The sequence below is a fragment of the Pleurodeles waltl genome, chromosome 9 (assembly GCF_031143425.1).
Source record: "Pleurodeles waltl isolate 20211129_DDA chromosome 9, aPleWal1.hap1.20221129, whole genome shotgun sequence".
In the NCBI taxonomy this organism is placed as follows: Eukaryota; Metazoa; Chordata; class Amphibia; order Caudata; family Salamandridae; genus Pleurodeles; species Pleurodeles waltl.
The window spans coordinates 738,965,035-738,988,135 of record NC_090448.1 but is presented as its reverse complement, the minus strand read 5'-3'; the positions used below and the strand labels follow the sequence as shown (position 1 = coordinate 738,988,135).

The following is a 23,101-nucleotide window of genomic DNA, read 5'->3' as shown; positions in this document are numbered from 1 at the left end:
AGCTTACTTTATTTCAAGTTAATTTAATTTTTAAAAAAACATAACAATGATGTATTTTGATGACACGCATGGCATGGCATTATTCCGAAAGGATTTTTTGAAGCTTCTCATTGTTATTGTTAATCTTATTCCTATTATCATTGTTATTAATTTTTTATTTAACTATTTTTACTATAACTTTTTTAATGTAATGCAATTATTATGCATAGTTCATGTTTACCATTATGGTCATAACTATACATAATGCAATTTTATTTCACAGGAGTTAAGCTTTTGGTTTCATTCCAGATTATAAAACAGTTAGCAGGGCTGCTATTTGCAAGTTGCTCATCACATATGAATGCTATACGGATATACACAAGCAGAATAAGCATGCTCTAGGGCACTCACAAATAATTCAATTTATAAGTAAAATATACTTGCGGTAGGAAAAATAAGGTTATTAACCTATTCAATCAAAAAAGTTAAACTTGTGCGAGATATAAACTGCTCGTAGTGCAAAATGTTCATGGAAAGGTGATACAGTGACGTTTACAACGTTGGGCTCACAGTTGCACACTGAAGAATAAAGACATGTAATACATAGCTGTGTGTGTGGCATATTCATTGGCAGGTACCCAGGCTTTGGAGGACACTACAGCTAGAGACAAGATAGGGGATAAGTAACGCAAAGATCAACAGTGCTCTCTTGAAGAGTTTACCGTCGTCTAAGCAAAGTGCTCATGTGTGCCACATGTGCCTTTGTCGAAGTGCCATACTGCTGGTTGGCACATGTGGAGTCAAAGCTCAACTCTGGCTGATGAAAAGTAATTAAAGATAAGGAAAGCTTTACTGAGAAGTCTACCCATCATTGATCAAGAAACTACTAACAAGGCCATACAGAAAGGTACTGTGCTACTAAGCAATATAGAGCTATACAGCTTATGGAGCACTACTGCTGAATGCAGAAACAATCAGGTTTTGAAAGTGCAGCAATTAGCAATGGAAGAATATGTAATTACACTGCGATCAAAAGCGCTGCAAGGCAGAGACCAACCAGGTGCTAAAAGAGTGAAAAGAGGGGCTTAAAACACAACCCCTCAAGTACATAAAAGGGTCATCTGCATATCTGAACTAATTAAAGAGAGTCATCCTACTGCTGCTGGGGGTGACTCCAAGAGAAGAAGCACCGGGGTTATGTTTAGGGAGCTGTCCAATACTTGAAGCAACACACCCCCAAAGCTACTAGGTGGCGCCTCAGCACAACTTCAGAAGTCTCCAGAAAGTGAAAGGCTTAAATGGAGAGCAAGAAAGAGTCTACAGTTCCACAGGCTGTCAAAGAAAATCCAGAGGCCAGCAAGTCATGGGGCCTCAGAGACAGTATGCACCAACCAATTCACCAAGACCAAGAGGTGGAGCCAGACAGAGCTCCAGTCAATCCTGTGAACAGCCACAATACTGCCACATTCCTGAAACCACCACCACCTTTCGATATCGCTGAAAAGTAAAATATTGGCGATAGATGGACTGCTTGGATAGAGACATTTGATTATTTAACTGATGCCCTGCAAGAAACAGATAACAAAATGATTATCAAGTACCTCCAAAATCTTATTTTTGATGGTGTAAAAGAAGCCATAAAGAAAACGCAGTGAGATGATGAAGTTATATAAATTCAAATCAAAGAAGCTTTGAACCTCAAGTTCAATCTAGTGCCGAATGTAGATTACAAAAGGTATGTTTTTATTCAAGAACAACAAAGGGTTGGTGAAACCATTGATGAATTTGTTGATATACTGGACACACTCATAAACACTGCAGATTTAATTAATTTAATGACAAAGAAACAGAAGCTCTCAAAGTTATTGACGGATGCATACAGATGACGAATGTTGGGAGAAACTCTTCCTGTCAGAGATGAAGAGCATGCTGATCACCAAGCTGCTGACATGGAGGGCAGAGGTGCCCAAAATGAACCAATCATGAACATGAATTAGTAAGCAGAATCACAGAGTTGAATGACACAGGGTGATATATTTTCTGAAAAAGAAGTTATGTTTCAGATGTGGATTGTCCTTTCCTCAAGAAGGTAAACTTCCCTCCATTGGACAGATATGCAAAGGTAAAAGGAGACATTTTGTAACAGTTTGGAATGTGAAGGAAAAAGCAATTGCGTCTTGGTGAGAAGACAAAAGAGTGCTCTCTTGAAGAGTTCCAGAATATTCCAGAAGCGATGTTTGACACATGTCCACATGGCCGAGTGACCACATCAGTTGAGACAAATCCACACCAAACAAAGTTGAATGCCATCTAAATCATTGTCAAAAAGTTCATCAGTATTGAGTGAAAGTGAAGAAGATAATTGCACAATGTTTACCTCTGAAAAATGCACAAATGTTGGACTGCCTGCATGTGAAAAGAAATACCAGTTAAAGAAAAGTTGACATGAGAAAGCACACAAGTCATTAAAACATTGTCCAAAGATAACACTGAAAATAAATGGTTGTGCAATACCTTTTATCGACAGCAGTACCTCAGTAGATATTATGCCTTGGTGGAAATACAAAGAACTGTCTCCTTTACCGTAACTGATGCCATCAAAAACAAAAGTATATCTATGGGCTGCATCAACGCCTCTGAAAAGTAAAGATTCATTTGTAGCAACAATGAAACACAAGAATACAAAAGTGCTAGCACCCATTCACGTACTTCAAGGTTCAGCATTAAGTGCCTGTTTACCGATGTTCAGCACGGCTGCTGATTTAGGACTGATATTGAGGAATATGAATACTCATCATGAAATAGTAAGTCAGTTTCCATCATTATTTCATGGATTAGAAAAAATTTAGACAATGAAAGTACAATTACATATCAATAAAGATGTTTGACCTGTTGCTCAGAGACACAGAAGAATTCCATTACATTTACAAAAAGCTGTTGAAAAGGAACTCCAATCATCACTTAAGCATGATATAATTGAGCGTCCTACTTTTCAGATACCATGGGTTTCTCTCATAGTGGGATACCCAAAAAGGACAGTGAAGGAATTGTACACATCTGTATGGTTATGGGTTAAACAAACTAGCAAATTGAACTAAAACAGCGACATCCAGGTTCACACATTGCTGATATGATAACACAACTAAATGGTGTGAAAGTCTTCTCGTGCCTTGATTTAAACAAAGGATATCATCAGTGGAACTTAGGGAGAATTGGAGGTATTTTACAGCCTTTTCTACACATATTGGTCTGTTGTGATGCAAGAGGCTAAGGACCTGATTTAGATCTTGGGGTATGGAGTCTGCCATATTACAATCTCCTAGTATGTAATGGGCTCATAATACGGTGGACGGGTTATCCGTCACGTTTGTGATGGAGTATTCCCCTCCGCCAAGATATAAATCATGCACTTAATTTTGGTGTTTCATCAGCTGCAGAGATTTTTCAAGATATTATTGGACGTATCATAAACCTGTTGTAAGTGCTTTTAACTATAGCGATGAGTTGTTTTTCAGAGCTACACAGAAGGAACATGATAAAGCTTTACTGCAAGTGTGTTGTTTACCTGCTGATGCTGGTCTAACACTAAATGCTGAGAATTGTGAATTCAATAAGACAAAAGTAAAATTCTTTGGCCATATCACCGACGCAGCTAAGGTACAAATGCTGTCATCTACCGGTCCCCAACAAGATGTTTCCATGTTTCATTTATTCCCTGGCATAGCCAGTTACTTCTCATGATATATACAAGACTTTGCCACTGTGAGTGCTGCACTGAGAGAGCAGACGAAAAAGAATGTTTCATTTCACTTGTCACATGAATGCGAGCAGAGTTTTATGAAAATTGAACAAGCTACTGAAAACGCTAATGAAATGGCATAATTTGATCCAAAGCTACATACTAAAGTTGCTGTTGATGCTAGCCCGGTCAGGTTAGATGCTATACCTGGACAGAACAGTGGACAGCCAAATGCTTGAAGACATATTGGGGCTTATGCAAGCAAAATGGGTCTGAGACTGAACTTGCTTATTCAGAACCAGACAAAAAAAGTTTAGCAGTGATGCGGACTTGTGAACATTTCCATGTATTCCTGTACGTAAAACCTTTTGCGCTTGTTACAGATCATCAAGCATTACTGACTTTATTGGGCAACCCAAAAGCCAAGATGCCTCCCCGAATTGAATGATGGGGTCCATGATTGCAAGAGTACAACTACACAATTTTACATCGGCCAGGTAAAGATCAAAACCCTGCAAACTGCATACAATGCCATGGTAACTGCTGAAGCCTTCATAAATTTCATTGTGAAATTGAACACACCAGCTGCCATTTCGTTGGACCAAATTGTCACTGCTGTGAGTCAAGATTGTGACATGTTGAAGTTGAGAGACATTATTGCACATCTGTCATGGAATCGATATATTCAACCTCTTACTAGTGACAGCGAGTATCAGAAATGCAAAAATGGCAAAGATAAACTAGCAGTGACAGAAGAACTAATTATCCAGAGGGGTTCACAAATTGTCATTCCGGAGAGTCTATGACAACAATTGATTGAACTGGCTCGTGAAGGACATCGTGGAATTGTTACCACTAAATGAGCTCTCCGAGATCAAGTCTGGTTTCCTCATATTGATGAACTAGTTGAAAAATAATTAAAAACCTGTCATCTATGTAATTGCCTGTCATTGAAAACTACTCCACATCCTTTGAACATGTCAGAGATGCCCAAGCATGCCTGGGAAAGGATTGATGTAGACTTTGGAGGTTTACTTGATAGTGGACATCACTTAAAGGTGATAGTTGACGAACACGCTCACTTCCCACTAGATGAAGATCTCTCATCTAGCACTCAGGACAGAGTCATTAAGAGATTAGATGGCATCTTTGAGACATTGGGCATTGCTACGATTTTGAAAACTGACAATAGCTCACCTTTTAATAGCAGAGCATTCAGAGACTTCCTCAATCTGCTTAATGTGAATCATCAGAAAAACACACCTCTAGGGCCACAGACTAATGGCCTTATTGAACGTTTCATGAGTACCTTAGAGAAAGCAGTTCAGCGTGCTACATTAGAGACCACAATCTCAAGACTGTCTCGAATTCTACTCTATGAGCTTACCATTCAACTCCTCACATGGCCACAGGTAAAAGCCCTGCCACACTGATGTTCGTGAGGGCCATAACAACCACGTTGTCTCGGTGGACCAACATCAGACCCAAAGCTGATGCCGAGAGGCATATAACCAATTTGGGCCATGAGCAGAAAATTAAGGCCTATGGTGACTAAAGGTGACATGCAAAGAACATTGTTTTCAGGTGAGAAGATTGAGTGCTTGTTCGTCAGCCACAACAATGCAGATCTGATGCCCCTTCATGGCTCAACGCCCTGGAAAATATATCATGTGAGATTCCTTGCACTTCAAACAGGTAACTCCATGCTTGTTGGATGTTAAAATCAATGTAGAAATGGGATCAGAGAAAACCTGTGGCGAATCCCAGATCGCCATTCATCCTACATCACCAAAGCAGATCATGGACACTCTAATTATTGATCCAAGTTTCCCAAGACATGATCAGAACAAGTTATAAATACACCAAGAAGGCTCAATGAAGAACTATAATATGCATTTGTTGTAAAAAATGTTTTTTTTTCTTTAACAGAGGGCGAGATGTTGTGTCATGTGAGTAACAATGTTGGAACCTTTTTGGATCCTGAAGGACTCAGTAGCATGATGATGTAAGTGTTAGAACGTGGTGCAGTGACTGCAAATTTAGAATGTTGAGTTCACGGTTACGTGCTGACGAATAAAGACGTGTGATATATAGCTCTGTGTGCGGCATATTCATTGGAGGGTACCCAGGGTGCGGAGGACGCTACACTGAATTGCTCCTGAGAAGGTAACCAATAGCACCAGTCCTCACCAGTGCATGACCTATTAGTGGTATGTGGCTTAGATGCTCCCACAAAATGCTGAAGGTTTTCTATCCCCCAAAATGTAAGTGCAGCAATCCAATTTAGTGATTTTCAACATTATTATGAGAAAAATTAGTGTTGTTCCTTCTGATTTAAAGTGCATAAAGAAACATGACTTCTCTTTCATATTTGCATGCACTTATTGCATCTCTTTCTATCAATCATCATGCAGAAATGAATGACTTATGGACTATTGATGCACTATTAATTTATATCAAAGTTATACTGTAAAATCGATACATTTTGAAATATAAATGTAAGTGATAATGAAGCACGAATGAATTCATAAATTAATTTAATGCAGGTTCAAAAACCAGGAAAAGGACGAAGCACATGAAACAGTGGAAGACACACTGATCGAAACCTGACCTTTGCAATACAGTCAGTATCGAGTCTTGGGCTGAACAGACAACATAGCAAGGATTAATCTGATATAAAATATTCTGGATAATAAAGGGGGTTCAATTGAAAGGGATCCGGATCTTGAGTATTATGCTGACTTTTATGTTATAGTCAACAGCAATTGACAAATGTGCATTCTTATGACCTCTTGTGAATATCTTGCCAAACTCACCAGCGTCTTGATTAACGTGCTTGATACCCTCACTATAGTGGGGTTCCCATATGGCTTCATGTAACTGGGATATCATGTTTTCAGTCCTGCACTTTCATCTAACAAACTAATCTGGATATTGTACTTGCGGTTCACAACAAAACCAAATTGATAGCAAAACCCCCAAAACCATTGATTCAAAAATGAAGGTTCGAGATTTGAATTTTATCCTCAAGGTGCTATATGGTCACTCTACCGGCTTGTGGTTTGAGGGTGACATTTCATGCCTCCATCTTTGTGTTCACACATCATTCAACAAATTGTAGTGAGAGAGCGTAGCATTTATACTCAATATTAACATGAAATGTTTATGAACTAATGCATAATAATGCCGCATAGAAAATGTATTAATGTACTTTTGCTAAAAACGCGCTTGAAATGTGCCCACGGGGAGTGGCCACCAACGTATACAATGACTAATGAAACTGACTAATAATAATGAAAATAAGATGTTTAATGTATGATTTTACACTAATATTAAGAATTATATGTTAAGGTTTTGCTGATAAATCATTAGGCTTTAGTTAGCATGAGTCGAGGCCTAGCTGCCCGGTTTTTCATATTGAATGTGTTTTTCTAATGTGCAGTGTGCTGACTTGCTGAAGGACACTTACTCGTCATTTTCCAAAGCTAAAGGATGAATGTAACTGTAGTAGATCCGTTCTCATGAAATTCGACTTGCTAGGAGAAACATTTTTGCTAAATGCAACACTGTAGACTAGTATCAGGTACAAGGTCACCTGAACCGGTACAGACAATGGACCTACTGACTGAAGATGCGATAGGACCACGAGAGTATGAAATCATACAGGACATTCTCCCCGCTGGAGACATCAATCATAATAACCAATAAACTACGTGAGAACTGTTATGGGGTGACAATTTTGATGAAATCATTTAAACTCTATTGGATGGAGATAGTGGGGTGCCAACCCTGACCAATGAAGAATTAGAGGACTGTACAAGAGAAAAGGGATAAAAACCTTTGACACGAGGAACCATGAGGAGAGATGCCATTGCAAACTTGTTATGACCCAGACACTTTGTCACTCTGCATAGAGACTTTGCTGTTTGGTTCTTCAAACCATCCTTGCCTTGCCTTGCCCGATATATACTTTTCCTCCTTATGAGGGAAGTGTCCCTTTTTACCCGTTTTGCTGTGTTTCCCTGACTGATGGCGAATCAACTGATGTCCTGAGGACGAAGACGGAATCTGTATGCTGACCCATTACGGAGGGTAACTATAATGATGAAATTGTAATTGTCTGATTGCCTTTCCTTTCTAGGTACCAACGCCTCTTTTGACAGGGACCATAGTTAGATGTTTTTCCAAATTTGTGTTACCAAATTGTTTTGCATGAAGCCCAACATGCCAATGCTAATTCGAGGTTAGTTAAGGGGTACACTAAATGTCCGCAAACAGACAAATGACTGATTCAATGTTTTGTTGAATAACGCACTAATGATACTCTGCTGAGGTTAACCTATGTTGACGTCATGCTATGTTCTAATGTTTGTGATTCTCGCCTTATTGAAATCTTATTCGAGTTGCCATATTATGACTATGCTAATGTGTTTCTTGATTTTGAGATTAATAAACTTGCTAGTAGAATTGTAATCAATAGAGAATAAACTTCACATAATCGTACTAAACTGGTGTGGTTATTCATGACTGCAAGGTCATGATGGTTTTTGAGTCTTATTGATGACGTTATTGACATATTGATTGACATGTTGATCAGTTATCTCGTCCTAAGGTGTCTTCAATCAGGGTCAAAAGATTCATTGGCCTAAAACGAGTCCCAGACTGAATAAAATAATCAGAAAGGGACGCGTTAGCAGTAGTTTCTGTCCAGTCTTTCTCTTGGCCTGTTTCCATCTTGGGTTCAATCAGAGTTTTACTCCAGACAACGGCAGGAATAAATCAATTTCTAGGATGGGAATTGCAAAGGAAAGGCTTCTCCAGCATACTCCACCATACTCCTGAAATTTTTTGTAAACTGCCCAAAAATTCCAAATTCGCTACTAATTTTGGATGAACCTCACGCAAGTTAATTTCCGGTATTACTTTTCTGATTCACTCATTTTTGGTGAGTCGCTGTTTTGAAAATGGCTTGTGTTGATTCAACAATTCTTGGAAAACCTTCCTGTGGAAACCACTAAAATTGTATTCAAAGGTGGGTGCCAATATGACAATTTGTAGCAAAAGATTTTTGCCATTTTAACTTTGTGCCCATTACAGGATTAGTGCAGATTATGCACACGCTTCGATCCTTGATCATATAGTTTTCTCCTGGTCCGACATATACACAAACATATAAGTACATAAGTAATAGACCTGTGATTTGCATGAATTAGCCGTGGCATTGAAGAGAAAAACAATAAACTGACATTGGGGGAGAATGGATGTGTTTTAGTTTTACCGTCCTTCAGGTAATGGAACATTGCCAGATATTTCAGTGTCTCAGAGAGTTATCCGACGGGAGGAACCAGTCTTACTACATGTTTGTAGACTGCAGCCAGCGAGACCTAGGATCCCGAGGTTACCAAGGACGAACTAATCTTTCTATGTGTCTTATTCGCAGACAAGAGCATTATGGGATCTGTAGTTCGGTGCTGATGGAAAAGGGCGGAAATCCCATACAGGTTAACTTTAAAAACCTGGGTTCAACAAGCATATGCTTTCTGGCATGGAACTTTTTAGGTGACTGCGTGGGCAAACCTACAACAGCAGACACATGTCTGCAAGTAAAATAAATATATGTGATTAGCAGGAGTGCAGTATGTTGAGGCTGAAGTTGTCACATAGCATAATCTAATATAACAAGAGTTACCAGCCCATGCTTACCACACCACAACATTTCACACCATACACTCCTACACCAACCTATACCATAGCTAACATATCACACCACCACACCATAACATAACACGCCGTACCGTAATATACCTATGCACAACATTAATCATAGCACAGCATTGCATTAAATATTAGTATAGCGTACATCGCATCATTCACGTTACACCGTAGTATAACATGCCAGGTGCACCTTGCAACAACATTCCTTTACATTTCACCCAATAACATATGATGCCACAACATCCCATGCCTCAAAGTTGCACTGTGCCATTTATGACATATCAGACCGTACCTTAACTTAGTGTACCGTAGCACAAAGTAACTGACGTGACATAGTAACATTTCATAAAATAACATACCACCCCACAAGAGAACACAAAAGTAACATAACACAACACAGCGGGTCTTCCCATCCGATAAATAGCCTATTAACATATACTCCGACATATTGCCACATGACATCACAAGTATACGATAACATCCAAGCTAATCCTCTTAAAACACCACTCCATCCATCCATCGCTGCTCCTGTTGTCCCCATAAGGCTAAGCATGTCTGTACTTCACCTTCTGATTTCCAGAGCCTGTACCCGCCCCTTTCCACAACCGCCTCCCTGCCGTTGACAAGTGATAGAGCGTTCCGTACTAATAATTTACCTGTACTTGGACGCTCTTTAGGCCGATGAATCTTTTGGCTAAGTGGGACTCTCTTCACCCGAGATCAGTCAATTTAATCAAATCAATAATCAATAACGAACATAAGCAATACCCTGATCAACATAACATTTCACAATTAATCCAGAATACATTTCGGCGAACCATGACCTTTCGGCCATGAATAACCACACCAGTTTATTCAAAGTTAGTGAATTTATTTCCCTATATTAACAAAGCTAGCACAATATAGATGTGTCTCAACACCAAATGATAAACGTAAATGAACATTAATAGCTGTCCATAACGACGAAACAGATGCAATCTATGCAGCATTTGAATAACAAGGCATTCGATAATAGCAATGCAAATCACTAAAACTATAATCTGTAATGAGCTAATTGCATACATTGGTCAGCATAACAAGGTCTCAAATTGCATCGTGCAACAAAAGGAATCCTCATCTAACCTCCAATTAGCATCGGCATGTGGGACTTCATGCAAAAACAATTTAGCGACATTAATTTGGAAAACTCCTAGCTAGGGATCTTATCAAAAATCAGCAGTTGGTTACCTAAAAGAAACACAATGCAATTGTACAATTTCCTTTCATATTTACCAATTACAATCAGCATTCAAGGAAGTCTTCGTCTCACAGGTACCGTTTCTCGATCAGCATGGGTACCGTTTTCGATCAGCATGGGACAGGGCAAAGGGGCAGGGGTGGACGGGGCAATTGCCTCACGGCGGCAAGATAAAACTACTACTTCATGCAAAGGGATCAAAGTTAAAGTCTCTAGGGCAAGAATCATTTAAAGTCTCTTTCTCTCGATTAGAGAAAGCATCAGAGTCTCTTTCAAAATGGCGTCGCAGCAAGGTGGGCCATAGTAGCTGCAATGTCCTGCAAAATGGCGGGTATCGGGCTGGTAATGGCAATAATGGCTGTAATGTCCGGGTAATGGCCACTTTCTTCTCGTGCACCTGGTTTAAATAGACAACAGTTCAAATCCAGTAGGGTCTTCCATTGGAGGGTTCATAGGTTGGCTTCAAATTGTCCAATCAAAAACAACAGTTCTCAAGCTTTTACTTAAGCATACATTATCCTTGGAGACGGGTACGCAAGTTGCAACATTTTATACCAATTAACTCACTTTCAGAGCTTCCATTGTCCGCACCTGCAGATTGACCTTGGAGCAAAGAGAAAAAATGCCAGGCTGGCACGAAACCTTAAGATAAGCATGTGAACGATCTCAGTGGAAAAGTACAGCTTCAAGCAAAAATACACGTTTATTAGCACATTGGAAAAATACGAGCATCTAAATCGTGAGACCAGGCAGCTAGGCCGAAGCCTCCACTAAAGTTAGGCTAAGCTAAAGCATTTCAAACAAGCAAATCATAGCACACGTTTACGATTATGTCGGATTAGTGCACTTCTAATACATCACGTTATATAAAGCACGCTTATAAATGTTGGCAAACTACTCTGAGGGCACATTTGTCCCCGTACAATCTTTATTAGTTCGGTTAAAGTCACACTTGATTATTGCAATACTACGTTTAAGCGCTAATAAATGTAAAACCTTCATTTCTGCTTCATCACAAGCAATTGATATGCCAATGACAAAACCTCCTTTCATTTTCAATAAGGTTTGCCCACTGCCTTTTTCCCGAGGACTCCTCAGGTCCATGAAACTCCTGGCTGACACTGTGACAGTCCACTTCTCTGGAGCATGCGTTACTCAAGCACAAAATAAGGCAATCCCTGTGACACATCCTGTTGTCACTGTCCTTAGAAACACTGGACCAAGTACTACTGTAAGCTCGCTGAATTGCCCGGCACCTTCTCTTTAGGCTTTGACTTCGAAATCAAACAGTCAAGACTCATTCTTGGAGGATGGTTTTGGGCAGAGTGACTTGTCCAGACAGCACATATGTAACTTGCAATACATATTTCGAAGCAGTGTTCTTTTTTAGTAAACGAAAAGAGATACGACTTTTAATAATATAAAGAACGCAAGCTCAGTAACTTTAAGTACTTCTTATGCATGTTTTATAATTAGTACCAATAGTGCAATAATACAAATGTAATATTCCTTATTCCTAGAAATGGGTGACGGGGGTCACGGATGCATGCTGGGAAAGCAGATTTACAATAAGAATTAGAATTTTCTGGAAAAAACAAGCGCAGCTTCTGATCAGGGTCAGTGTTTCTGTGGCGGTATATTATTGTTGGTGCAGTATGTCATGAGTGTTCAGTGTCTCTTCAGTGACCACTGGGTCAGGTACAGGCCGGGGCCCTTGGTCAGCACTGCACTGTACAACTGCGGCACATGCGAGGGTCTCACTGTGTAACAGCCTCCATTGGGTGTAAAAAGACTCTTCAGATGGTTGCACTGTCTGGGGAGAGGGTGCCAGCCGGTCGGGGTTGCAGGGTTCTATGTTCCGATGCCCGCTTGCGATCAAAAACCCTGAACGGGTGGAGAGGCTCATGGTAGGGATGGACCACTACTGTGGTGTGCTGTGACGGGGTCAGTGGTGCTCACCTTACTCATGTAAAGGTTGGTCTTGGTTGATGGGAGTCCTATGCCCTGGTTGTAAGTGCTCACAGTGGTGATGGGCCACCAACTTGGTGTGCTTACATCGGGCTCATGCCAGCCAAACACACTTCTAACGCATGCTGAATGAACTGTTCAGCTTCATCCGATTTGCTGTCTACGCAGGAGCACTGTTCCAGCAGTCTCGGTCAGACCTAACAGCGTTAAGCGCTACATGGCATCATGGGCACAACTGGATCTCATTCCAAGGCAGTGCAAGCCAGGTTTAAATCACTCTGGCAATCTATCTTCTTAAGCAGGGCCCAGCAGATCATCTCCTCATTAGTCCCAGCCCATAAAGGAACTTAGACAAGAATTCTGCTTCTGGTCCGCACCTTCTTACACACAAGCTTCTTCATGTAAAAGGTGCACACTGGATATACTGCAGGGGTCAAGTTGTATCCATTCTTGACTTAATTATGAAATCCTATTATCCAAACAAATAAAATGTTAGTCACAAAGCTTTTGGATGGGGTGGAAGATCAGGATAACTTGCACTTTCTTTGAGTTCAGTGTGCTGAGCTTAATGGTAATGTGAAACTGCCACTTTGACTTCAGGTATTAAGCTCAGTATTTTCTTTAGCAGCATAAAACACAGGATGCAGGGGGTGAGTAAACAAACACGCTGCTATGTAGAAGGTCTAGGCCTTGCCTTCTCTTATAAACGTTCTAGTGTTGTTCTGGCCGGGCCCCATGGTAACATGCTTTGACTAGTTAGGTCCAAAACAAATAGAATAAAAAGTCGTCCTTCTTTCCTTATTCACTGTATGTGCATCCAAAGTCAGAGAGATTGGGTTGGCCTAAAATGAACTGAAAGTTTATTGAAAGCACCAGACCATCTGAACATGTAGGGGGAGGATTGACAGGAGGTGCCTGACAACAATTAAATGCTTAGAAGCACCGTATAAAGACCTTAAGAGCTACATACATACGCGGCAGAACCACAAAATAGGTATGCAACTTATTATATACTCAGGTTATCCACCATCACCTATACTCGGGAGGATGAAGCCAGCAAATTATGATATACTACAAAGGTTTACCTGAAAGTCAGACTGCAACCTTCCACTGGGTTTCAGATAGGAAGCCCTGTGCCCGAATAGCACAAAGAATTGGAAGCAACCATTAATAGAGTCTTGGCCTGGCCATCGATGAGGTAGTGGACCCTGTTACCATTACCATGTTTTGAGCAAAGTGACATAATCTTGTGGAGCATTTCGTGGGAGACTCGTGGTACATGTGTTTTGCAAAAGAAAACATACCAGATCTGAAATAATACTGACGTAAGGAGCAGGTTACATCATGGACTCAGCACAAAGGGTGGACTCAAAGTGGTAGATGTGTGTTCTCTGTGCTCCCAATCACATCCCTAAAATGTCCCTATATGGGCGCAATCCTGGTTGCGCACAGCCCTGGTTGGGCCTAGATAACTTCTCACTCATTGGAGCAGCCACATAAGCATGAAGACGCTGCTGTCCTGTGATCGGTGTTTGCCCGGCCTGTCCCCTAACAATCCAGCGGTGGTCCATGCAGTAAACCCCGGTGTCCATATCCTCCTACAGGCCCAGAGTCCCTCCTATGAACTCTCTCACTTAAGTACCTCTGGGTTTTATAGATAAATGTTTACACAAGAGAGGAAGCGCACATGAAAGTCCATGCCTGCAGCTATCTGTGTTGATTACAAAAAGAAAGAACCATGGCGTAATATTTATCTTGCTTTCCCTCCTATAAACTCTCTCTTACATAATTCTGAATTCTGCAGATGAAACTTTCATTAGGTTGAGGGAGCAGGTAAGTATGCCAATGCCTGCAGGTAAATGTGTTTATTAAAGAGAAGTAAAAACATGCCTTGCACTTCTCTGCAGTCACCAGGAGCCAGAGAGCACAGCAGGAACGGGTCAGAAAACACAATGCCAACCACGCGCACACACGTGCACACCCACAGCATCAGATCCCCACCTACAAAGCGTCAGACATGCAATCATACACCTAAGCATGCCTTAACATGCCTACCTGTCCACAATCAAATTCGTTAAACCCCCACACTCCCAAAGTCAGATTTCCTCTCACTCTCCATGGGATGCTCAGTCACACACCATCAGGCACTCACAAGCCCACTGACTTATCCCTGACAGCCACTGTGACACACGCGCAGACAAATCCCACTGAAAATAATCAAATGCCCACACACATTAGCTTTCCACCGGTATACCATCAGATAACCACACACTTTAGACACCAAGCCACAACATCAGGTACCCATCCATGCATGCCATGAAACACTTACACACAACGTCAGATGCACACAGAGCATCTGATGGTTTCTTTTTTTTCACTTAGCAAAAATGTAAACATCACATCTAACTACATATAATTATCTTAAAAACATGAAGGGTGTGTTGCAGATTTTTAGATAAAAGAGCAAATATACATTAACTTAATTGCTTGTGTAGCTCTATCTCCAGCATAGACATGATCATGGATTTGCAAGTTTTTGGTGTAATGTTTACAGGGTGTCATGACTAGCATACAGGGGTGATCCGTGTTCACCCCTGCCCCCTGCACTTATTAGGTAGCTTAGCCTACGCTTTGTCTATGGCCTGTTAATGAAGAGGCATCATGCGTGACTGTGCGGCAGTTGTGCGCCAGTAGTGTGCATGACACCAATTCGATTGCACAACGTTAATCTCTGCCTCAAATCATTGCCACACCACAGTGCATCTCAGGCCATGTCCCTGCATATTTGAGCCTCGTGTCGGGAAATAATTCAGCGACAGCCATTTAGTGTAAAAGGTCATTTATTAGGACAGGATTGAAACAAGCAACACAAACCTTAACTGTTACCCTGAAAACCGCAACTTCAATAACACCCTCCCTTTAACATCTCCTCCATCATCCTTCCACTCCAAATCCTCATTTTGTTTCCATTCCCCTACACAGTCGCCTTTTCCTTTCATGCTCCATTTGGTTCGTGCGTACCCCAACTCACAGCTTTCACCTGCTTGTTTATTCCCTGGAAGGGTGGCCAAGCCCGCATCTGACTCACCAACCTCCCCCATCTACTGCCAACCAGCACAAACCCATTTGGCGTTTTGCTGCCCCACCCCGCAGACACGCTACTGCAACCTGACCTCCTCACTCCTTATTCCTGATCCACATGTTTCCCCCCCACGAATCCCCAACCAACAGTCTCAAATCCATCAAATAGTATGCGTTCCCTAACGTGGACAAATGTACACCATCATCCCTAAAGAGCGCCACGTCCTGCTCTGTAATGTCCTCATGTTTCAGGATTTTTATCCCCTGTGCCCAGCAAAAAACTCTCATCGCTCTGTTAAGTTTCCTGCGAGCCAGCTCCATGGCTCCATATTTGACTGCCCCTCTCCACACCCTACGAGGAACAAATTCTGTCCACACCAAGCATGTGCCATGCAATTTCTGTTTGATAATTTCCAAGTCTCTCTGCATGTGTTGCAGTAGCGTGAGTCCTGATAGTTTAACAAGATCATTCTCACCCAAGTGGATGATTAACAAATCTGGACATCCCCAGTTCAGTAAGTTAGATGTGATGAAAGGAAGCCGGCTACCCCACCGCATGCCACTCTATCCCCACCATAACACCTCGTGTCGTTTACTGGAAAGTCCCAGGGCCCGACCATAGATTTGTTTCTCCGTGAACTTCGCTGCCCAGTGGATAAATGAATGGCCTCCAAACCACGTGACCATCTTGCCATGCGATGGACCATATGCATCTCTTGTAACGGGAAAATAACTGTAACATATGTCTACATAGCGTACCACCCCCCCCCCCACATCCTGCCAACTGTTGTCATTCCCCACCCTTCAGGGCCTCACATAACGTTCACAGCACCTTGACTTCCAGCGACCTATCGCCCTGATCTTCGCCCAATCCCAACCCAAATGCGCAGCGGGCGTAGCTGCCCCTATTCTGAACGAATGTGTGCCAAAATCCATGGCCCGGCGGCCCGTCCGTCCCAACGCCATCCTCAACACGCGTAAGAGTTGAAAACTGGTAAGCTTGGACTCAGATCTATGTACAAACACCCCGGCTTCCATAGTCGAAAAACTCAAGGATTAAAAATTACTCCATTCTAAAACTGGACGGGCCAAAGCGTTGCCCCCTTTTTCCAACCACACCCACTTCCCTCTGCCTAGCTGGTCGGTCTTAGAGCGTCTAAGCCAAATCCCCAATTGCTCGACGTGTAAACCAACCTCCCTGTACCGTACCCCAATCGCTGCTCCAACCCCCAACAGTTCCGACACACGAAATGCGCCAAAAAACATCCACACCATACATAAACGGAACAGTGCTAACTCATATACTTCTGCACAACACACAGGCAGCACATGCAACAACTCCAGTAACAATTCAAAGCCGATAGGTTCTCTGGCCGTTCTACCCTCAGCTGATCTAATCCTGCCCCAACCCTTTACCATCTTCCCCAACAAGTAATTTCTAGCCGGGTCGTGATCGAAAAACAGTTTCCCATAAAATGAAAAACCCGCCAGTTTTCCACCAATAGTCGCCGCTGACAAACCTTTCTGTATCATGAACAGCACGAAACGTAAGGCACGACGTTCTAACAGTTTATCCTTCTGTAGCCCAAAATTTCCTGCAAACCGCTCAAATGATTGAAAATCCAACCAGGCCAGCCGGTATCTTCGCTGAGTGGATTCCGCTAAAGACATCTCCATCAGCCCCTTGATCATCATGCCCCCCACTCTCAAATGTCTGCCGGGACCGCTGTCTTGTTCTGTTCTGCTCCTGGCGCCAGGTTGGGAAAAAGCTGCCACTGTGAACGAGACAGGGAATCCGCAATCTCATTGAATACTCCTGGTATATGAACAGCTTTAAAAATCACATTCAAAGATAAACACTGCAACATAAAATGGCGCAACATGCGCAAAACCCTAAGGTCCCTTGCCTTCTGTCTGTTAACCAGTACCACGACTGTCATGTTGTCAACTCTGAATAAAACAGTCCTATTTGCTAACTCCTGCCCCCATACTGCCATTGCTTTAAAAGGGGAAAAAATTCCAAGAAGCCAATACTCTCCCTTGCTGCAACCATTATGCAGGTCTCGACTCTGCGCACCACCTGCCGTCCCAAAAAACTCCAAAACCATTCGCTCCTGCCGCATCAGAAAATATCTGCACCTGCCATACTGTCTCTTCCTGGCAGATACCACAGTGAAATGCTTCAGGAATGTTTCCCACACCCTCACGTCTTCTCTCAGACCCATTGAAACTCATATTCTGTGGTGCGGCATCACCGCTCCCGACATAGCCAGCCCCAACCTCCTGCAAAAAGTCCTCCCACCTCTGACTACCCTACAAGCAAAGTTGAGATAACCCAACAACTTCTGTTGTGTTCGCAAATCAATTTTTCGTGCCTCCTTCACTGTACCCAAGAATTCCAGCATTTCTTTTACTTTTTGTGTTGGTAATCTGGCTGTCAAGGTAATGGAGTCTAGCTCAATGCCCAAAAAGGTGAGTACTGCCAAAGGTCCTTCGGTCTTTTCCGGAGCCAGAGGCACCCCCAATGGCGCGCCATGTCTTGAAAAGCCGTCAAAGCCTTCCCGCAAGCCCCAGAGTCGCCCGTCCCTACAAACAGGAAATCATCCAAGTAATGGGTCACCGCATAATGCCCACTGATCTTGACGAAAACCCATTGCATGAAAGTGCTAAATGGCTCAAACAGGGCGCAAGATATCGCGCAACCCATGGGAAGGACCCTGTCCAGATAAATGGCCCCTTCAAATTGCATCCCCAACAAGTCAAAATCTCCTGGGTGTATTGGCAGTAGCCTGAAGGCTGATTGTATATCACACTTTGACAATTCAGCCCCTGAGCCACATCCCCTGACCAGTCTTATAGCATCATCCACAGACGCATATACTACTCTGGTGTCCTCAGCCGCAATAAAATCATTGACAGATGCGCCCTCCGGCCATGACAGGTGATGTATCAACCTGAACTCACCCGGGGCCTTCTTCGACACTACTCCCAACGGGGAGATCATCAGAGTTTGACTCGGCCACTCATAAAAAGGCCCTGCAATTCTGCCCAATGACACTTCCTTATCCAGCTTACTCCTTACCACCTGTGGCAATTCTTTTGCAGACCCCAAATTGTCTGCCCATCGCCTCCTACGTGGACCTTGGTAGCTGACCCTAAAACCCTCCTGAAAACCCTCTGCTAGCTTAATCACTGTGGCTCTATCCAGATATCTGTGTAGCCATGGTATGAGGAAGTCTAACTTAACTGGCGTAGGCCCCCTTTGAAGCAGGAGCGCCCTGTGTGCCTCTGCCCCTGGATGCTCTCCATTGCTCGGCTGGACTGGAGAGCAAAAAATTCTGCATAACCGGGTGACGGCCCCCGCATTTGGAGCAATCGTGTTTAAATTTACAAAGCTGTCTGGAACAGTCTGGAACAGAAACCCTTGTGAAGTTCCAGCAAGCTCCCGTCGTGTTAGTCAAGGTTCCATGCCCCACGCCTGCCCCTCCCGGGGTGGTGATGTGACTGAAACGGCTTATAAACCACCGGCAGACCACTGGCCGTTTGGGTAGATGCCATGGATTGCGACGATGCCATCCATTGCATCCATAATTCTGGGTCTACATCACCCCATGGCTTGTCGGGATTGACACTCACTCGGGACCTGAACTCCTCATCATAAATCAACCAGGCAAAACCCCCAAAGTGCATTTGTGCCTTCCAGATGATGTCCATATATTCAGAACAGTCACCTACCCCAATGGACTTTCTTCCCGGAGCATCCCCGCCCCCCATGCCATCCCCCCAAACTGACCACCATTGCCCTTTACCTCTTCTTGTGTTCCCACAGGCTGCAAAACCTTCCGTGCCCCTTGGCCACGTGCTTGTTCTTGCCTCCCTTCATGTTGTTCTCCGCTGATAGCCCGATCCTGAAAAATAGAAGTGGAAAGAGGGGTTGCGCCGCTCCTGCGTCCTCTTCCCCTCCCCCTCATGCTGCTCACCTCTGCCTCCCTAATCTCCCCATCTTCCCATTCATCCAGCTCCTCCTCATAGTCGAGTTCCAACACATCTTCTTCGACCACATCCAATCTCTTATCAACACCACCACTCATCATCATGTAGTTAGCTGAAGCATCATCTTGACTCTCATGGCGCCCACCATCTCTGTGGAAAACCCGGTCCTGCGGAGTAGAGAAGGCCGCCGAAGACCCCTCTAGAGCTTCAGACAAACGTGCTGGGGCCGTGTTGCGCCCCGTTGGCGTTGCCTTCTTTCTACCAACCTTGTGTGTTGGCATTGACCTTCTGCACCAATCGTGGCCGTGTGCGCCACTGGCTCCATCGCGCTACCTAACCCACAGGCCGCACCAGCCTCCTGGCACCTACCGCTCGTTACCCAGACCCAGCTACCCTTGCTAGCTTCCTGTGGCAAATTTCCTCCACTCCCTGTGCTCTCTGCAGGCCTCTTTAGCTGCCGGCCGTATGGCGCAGTCACCTCCCGCTCCATGCACACTTGGGCCCACCTGTCTTCTGTTTCTGCCACTATGCGGCGTTGTTCGCGTATCCTGGTCTCTAAGTCCCATGCTTTGCCCATGTCAAGCCTGCCTGTCCTGGGGCCGCTCTGCCCTGCACCGGTAATGGGCGCTGTTAATTGCGCCGCCACCTCTGCCCAGGGTGAAAAACCCTCACCTTCCGAGCGGTGCACACTCGTCAACCGAGTTACTATATAATAAAACTAGGCTCCCCCGGCCCTGCCTCCACATGCACTTGCCTGTAAAGTATCCCCTGAGAGCGGCCAAACTAACCGCTCGATGAGCTGCGCGGAAAGAGCCCGGTCCCTCCCCCCACTCCCCTTTTATCCCCACCCTCGAAGCCCACCCCCACTTACCTGTGAGCCAATCCTGTCCTGGCTCCGTCACTTCCCCTTCCCGAAAGAGCTCGCGGAGAGACTAGAGCGGGGCTCTTTCTCTCCGTGGGCCCCTCCATTCTGCAGCACATTTGGAGGCACACTACACTAGAGACGAGAGAGGAGCATGTCCCACGCCACCACCTGCTTTCAGAGGTTAGCGTGCAATGAGATTGCCGTCGGAAGCTCCTGGCGGAAGTGGGGCTCATGACGCATAGCTCCCACAGGCCCCCAGTGACACCCTGTAACCCTGCAAGATGGCGGTCCTCCAAAATCTAGGCGAGAGGAAACCCCCACGTCGTTACACAGCCGAGGCCCCTTTGTACTCCAATTGCCCCACAAGCTACAGCTTGCAAGCCCCTTCCCCTTCAGTGTTCTTGCCACCCGATCATCAGGCATCACCCAGGGCCTAAAGATAGATTCTGGAAGTGTGGCCTGTGGCTCGTGGCCAGACCCCTCCATTCATCTACAGTTACACAATGCCTAAGAAGACACATTAATGTTGTTGGTCTTCAGGCATGTGGGGTAAGGGAGTGACAGACCAGCAATACAGTTTTGTGGGTGAGCACCTCACAGCTGTGGTGTCCAAGCTCCCGGGATATCAAGGAGAAGTGGCATCCCAGCAGCAGTTCTTCTCAGTGACACCCATATCTCTGCACCTGTCCCACCATGTCCACTCTCCCTGCCGAAGAACCATTCATCATTGAGGGCACCTCCTCATCTCATGCATCCAACTGGAGGGACTGGGTACAACTCCTCCAGTTCTGTTTCGAAGGCACAGACATTGCAGAGGAACAGCACTGTGCTCTCCAGCTACACCTGGGAGGTAAGGACATTCATCGAATATTTAAAAAACCCTAACAGAGGCGACACTAAAGACATATAACACTCTAGTTGCAGCTCTAAATGCATACTTAAAAAAAATATTTGAGTTTGCAGTTAATACAAAAACATCCAAAACAAAACAACAGATAGGGAAACAGTAGCCCCAGACGTATCCTGCCTGTGTACACAGTATATGGTACATCAACAGGATGTCAGCATCTAGCAGTATTGGAGTAGTTTACATCTCTATCCGCATAAGTGATTATCCATGCTGTACACACATTTAACAAGTGAAGAAGGACATATCTTTGTGAAGGGAGGAGATGCAGGGAAGGAGGGGAGGTGAGAATGAAAGGCACTCATGCACTTAAGTAGGAAAGATACTACAATGTTTGTTATACATCGCTCCCAAACGCAGCTGCAGCTATGACACTCATGCCATTTAACAGAAATGTAGTGGAATGCCATTACTTATGTGGGGAATTAGTCTGATTGTGTCTGCTGAAAGCTCAGTAGAGGAGCCGTAATATCTGGGGGCTGCAATCTTCCTGGGATCATATCCCAATAAAGCTGAAGTTGCTGCTGACAGTATGCAGCATCCCGCAGCAGGGGAGCTTCTGCGACTTCATTTAATAGCTACCCTGCACTTTGCTAGTAAAAACAGCATGCCTACTAGTTTTCACACCCCGCTCAGAATGTCTCTTACATATCCCAGGAGGGCAATCCAAGGAGAGCGTTGGGTTGCTGGTGCAGGTGTTTTAATAAAAATTATTAATAGGTGACCATGTATTATGAGTAATGGATTTATGTAGAAAACATAATAACGTAGAAAAATAATGCATGCATTGGAAAATGTGATCACAATGAGTGGCCGCCAATATTCACAAAGTGTACTTACTAGTAGTATATTAATATGAAATGTTGAGCATATATTTGACTAATGTAGTAATATGTCACATTAAGGATTATGCATTATGTATTAGCTTTATTAATTGTAGGCCTTATCTTAGCGAAGGTCTTGGCCTAGGTGCCCGCCCTCATGTCAAGCTGTATTTCTTAACGTTTACTAAATGGCTGTCCTAGAAATTAAATTGTGATTTTCCATTGTATTTTAACTGTGCTCGTAGCTGGAAAGTTTTCTCATGAGAACTGACTGCTAGAAGATGCTGTTCTTGCTAAATGTAACATTATGGTGGTCATTACAACCCTGGTGGTCGGTGTTAAAGCGGCGGTAAGACCGCCAACAGGCCGGTGGTAAAAAATTTGCAATTACGACCGTGGCGGAAACCGCCAACAAAGACAGCCACTTTAACACTCCGACCGCCACGGCAGTACAAATAAACAGCGCAGCGGTCACCGCCAACAGACAGGAGGAGGACAAAGTACCGCCCACAGTATCACAACAGGCCAATCCGCCACCTTTTCCGGGCGGATTCACCACTGATAAAAACACGGCGGAAACAGGATTCCGAAGGGAAAACACTCACCTCTACACACCCCATGAAGAACTAGGACACCATGGAGCCAGAACTCCAAATTCTCCCTGCGATAGTCTTCCTGCTCCTCTACCAGGAGCACGAACGCCGGCGGCGAAGACCACGGTGAGTACTGCACCTACGACACAGGTGAGGGGGGAGGGAAGAAACAGGGACACACACACGCAACACCCCCACCC

At 43.9% G+C, this 23,101-nt stretch overlaps 1 protein-coding gene across 1 annotated transcript in view; it reads right to left on the bottom strand.

Moving 5' to 3' along the window:
• Positions 1 to 19,993, bottom strand: part of LOC138259741 (uncharacterized) — a 140,794-nt gene extending 120,801 nt beyond the window's left edge. Inside the window, exon 1 of the mRNA XM_069207634.1 lies at positions 19,700 to 19,993. Within this exon, the coding sequence (XP_069063735.1) occupies positions 19,700 to 19,993 (294 nt within the window). The remainder of the gene's footprint in view (positions 1 to 19,699) is intronic.
• Positions 19,994 to 23,101: the final 3,108 nt, after the last annotated feature.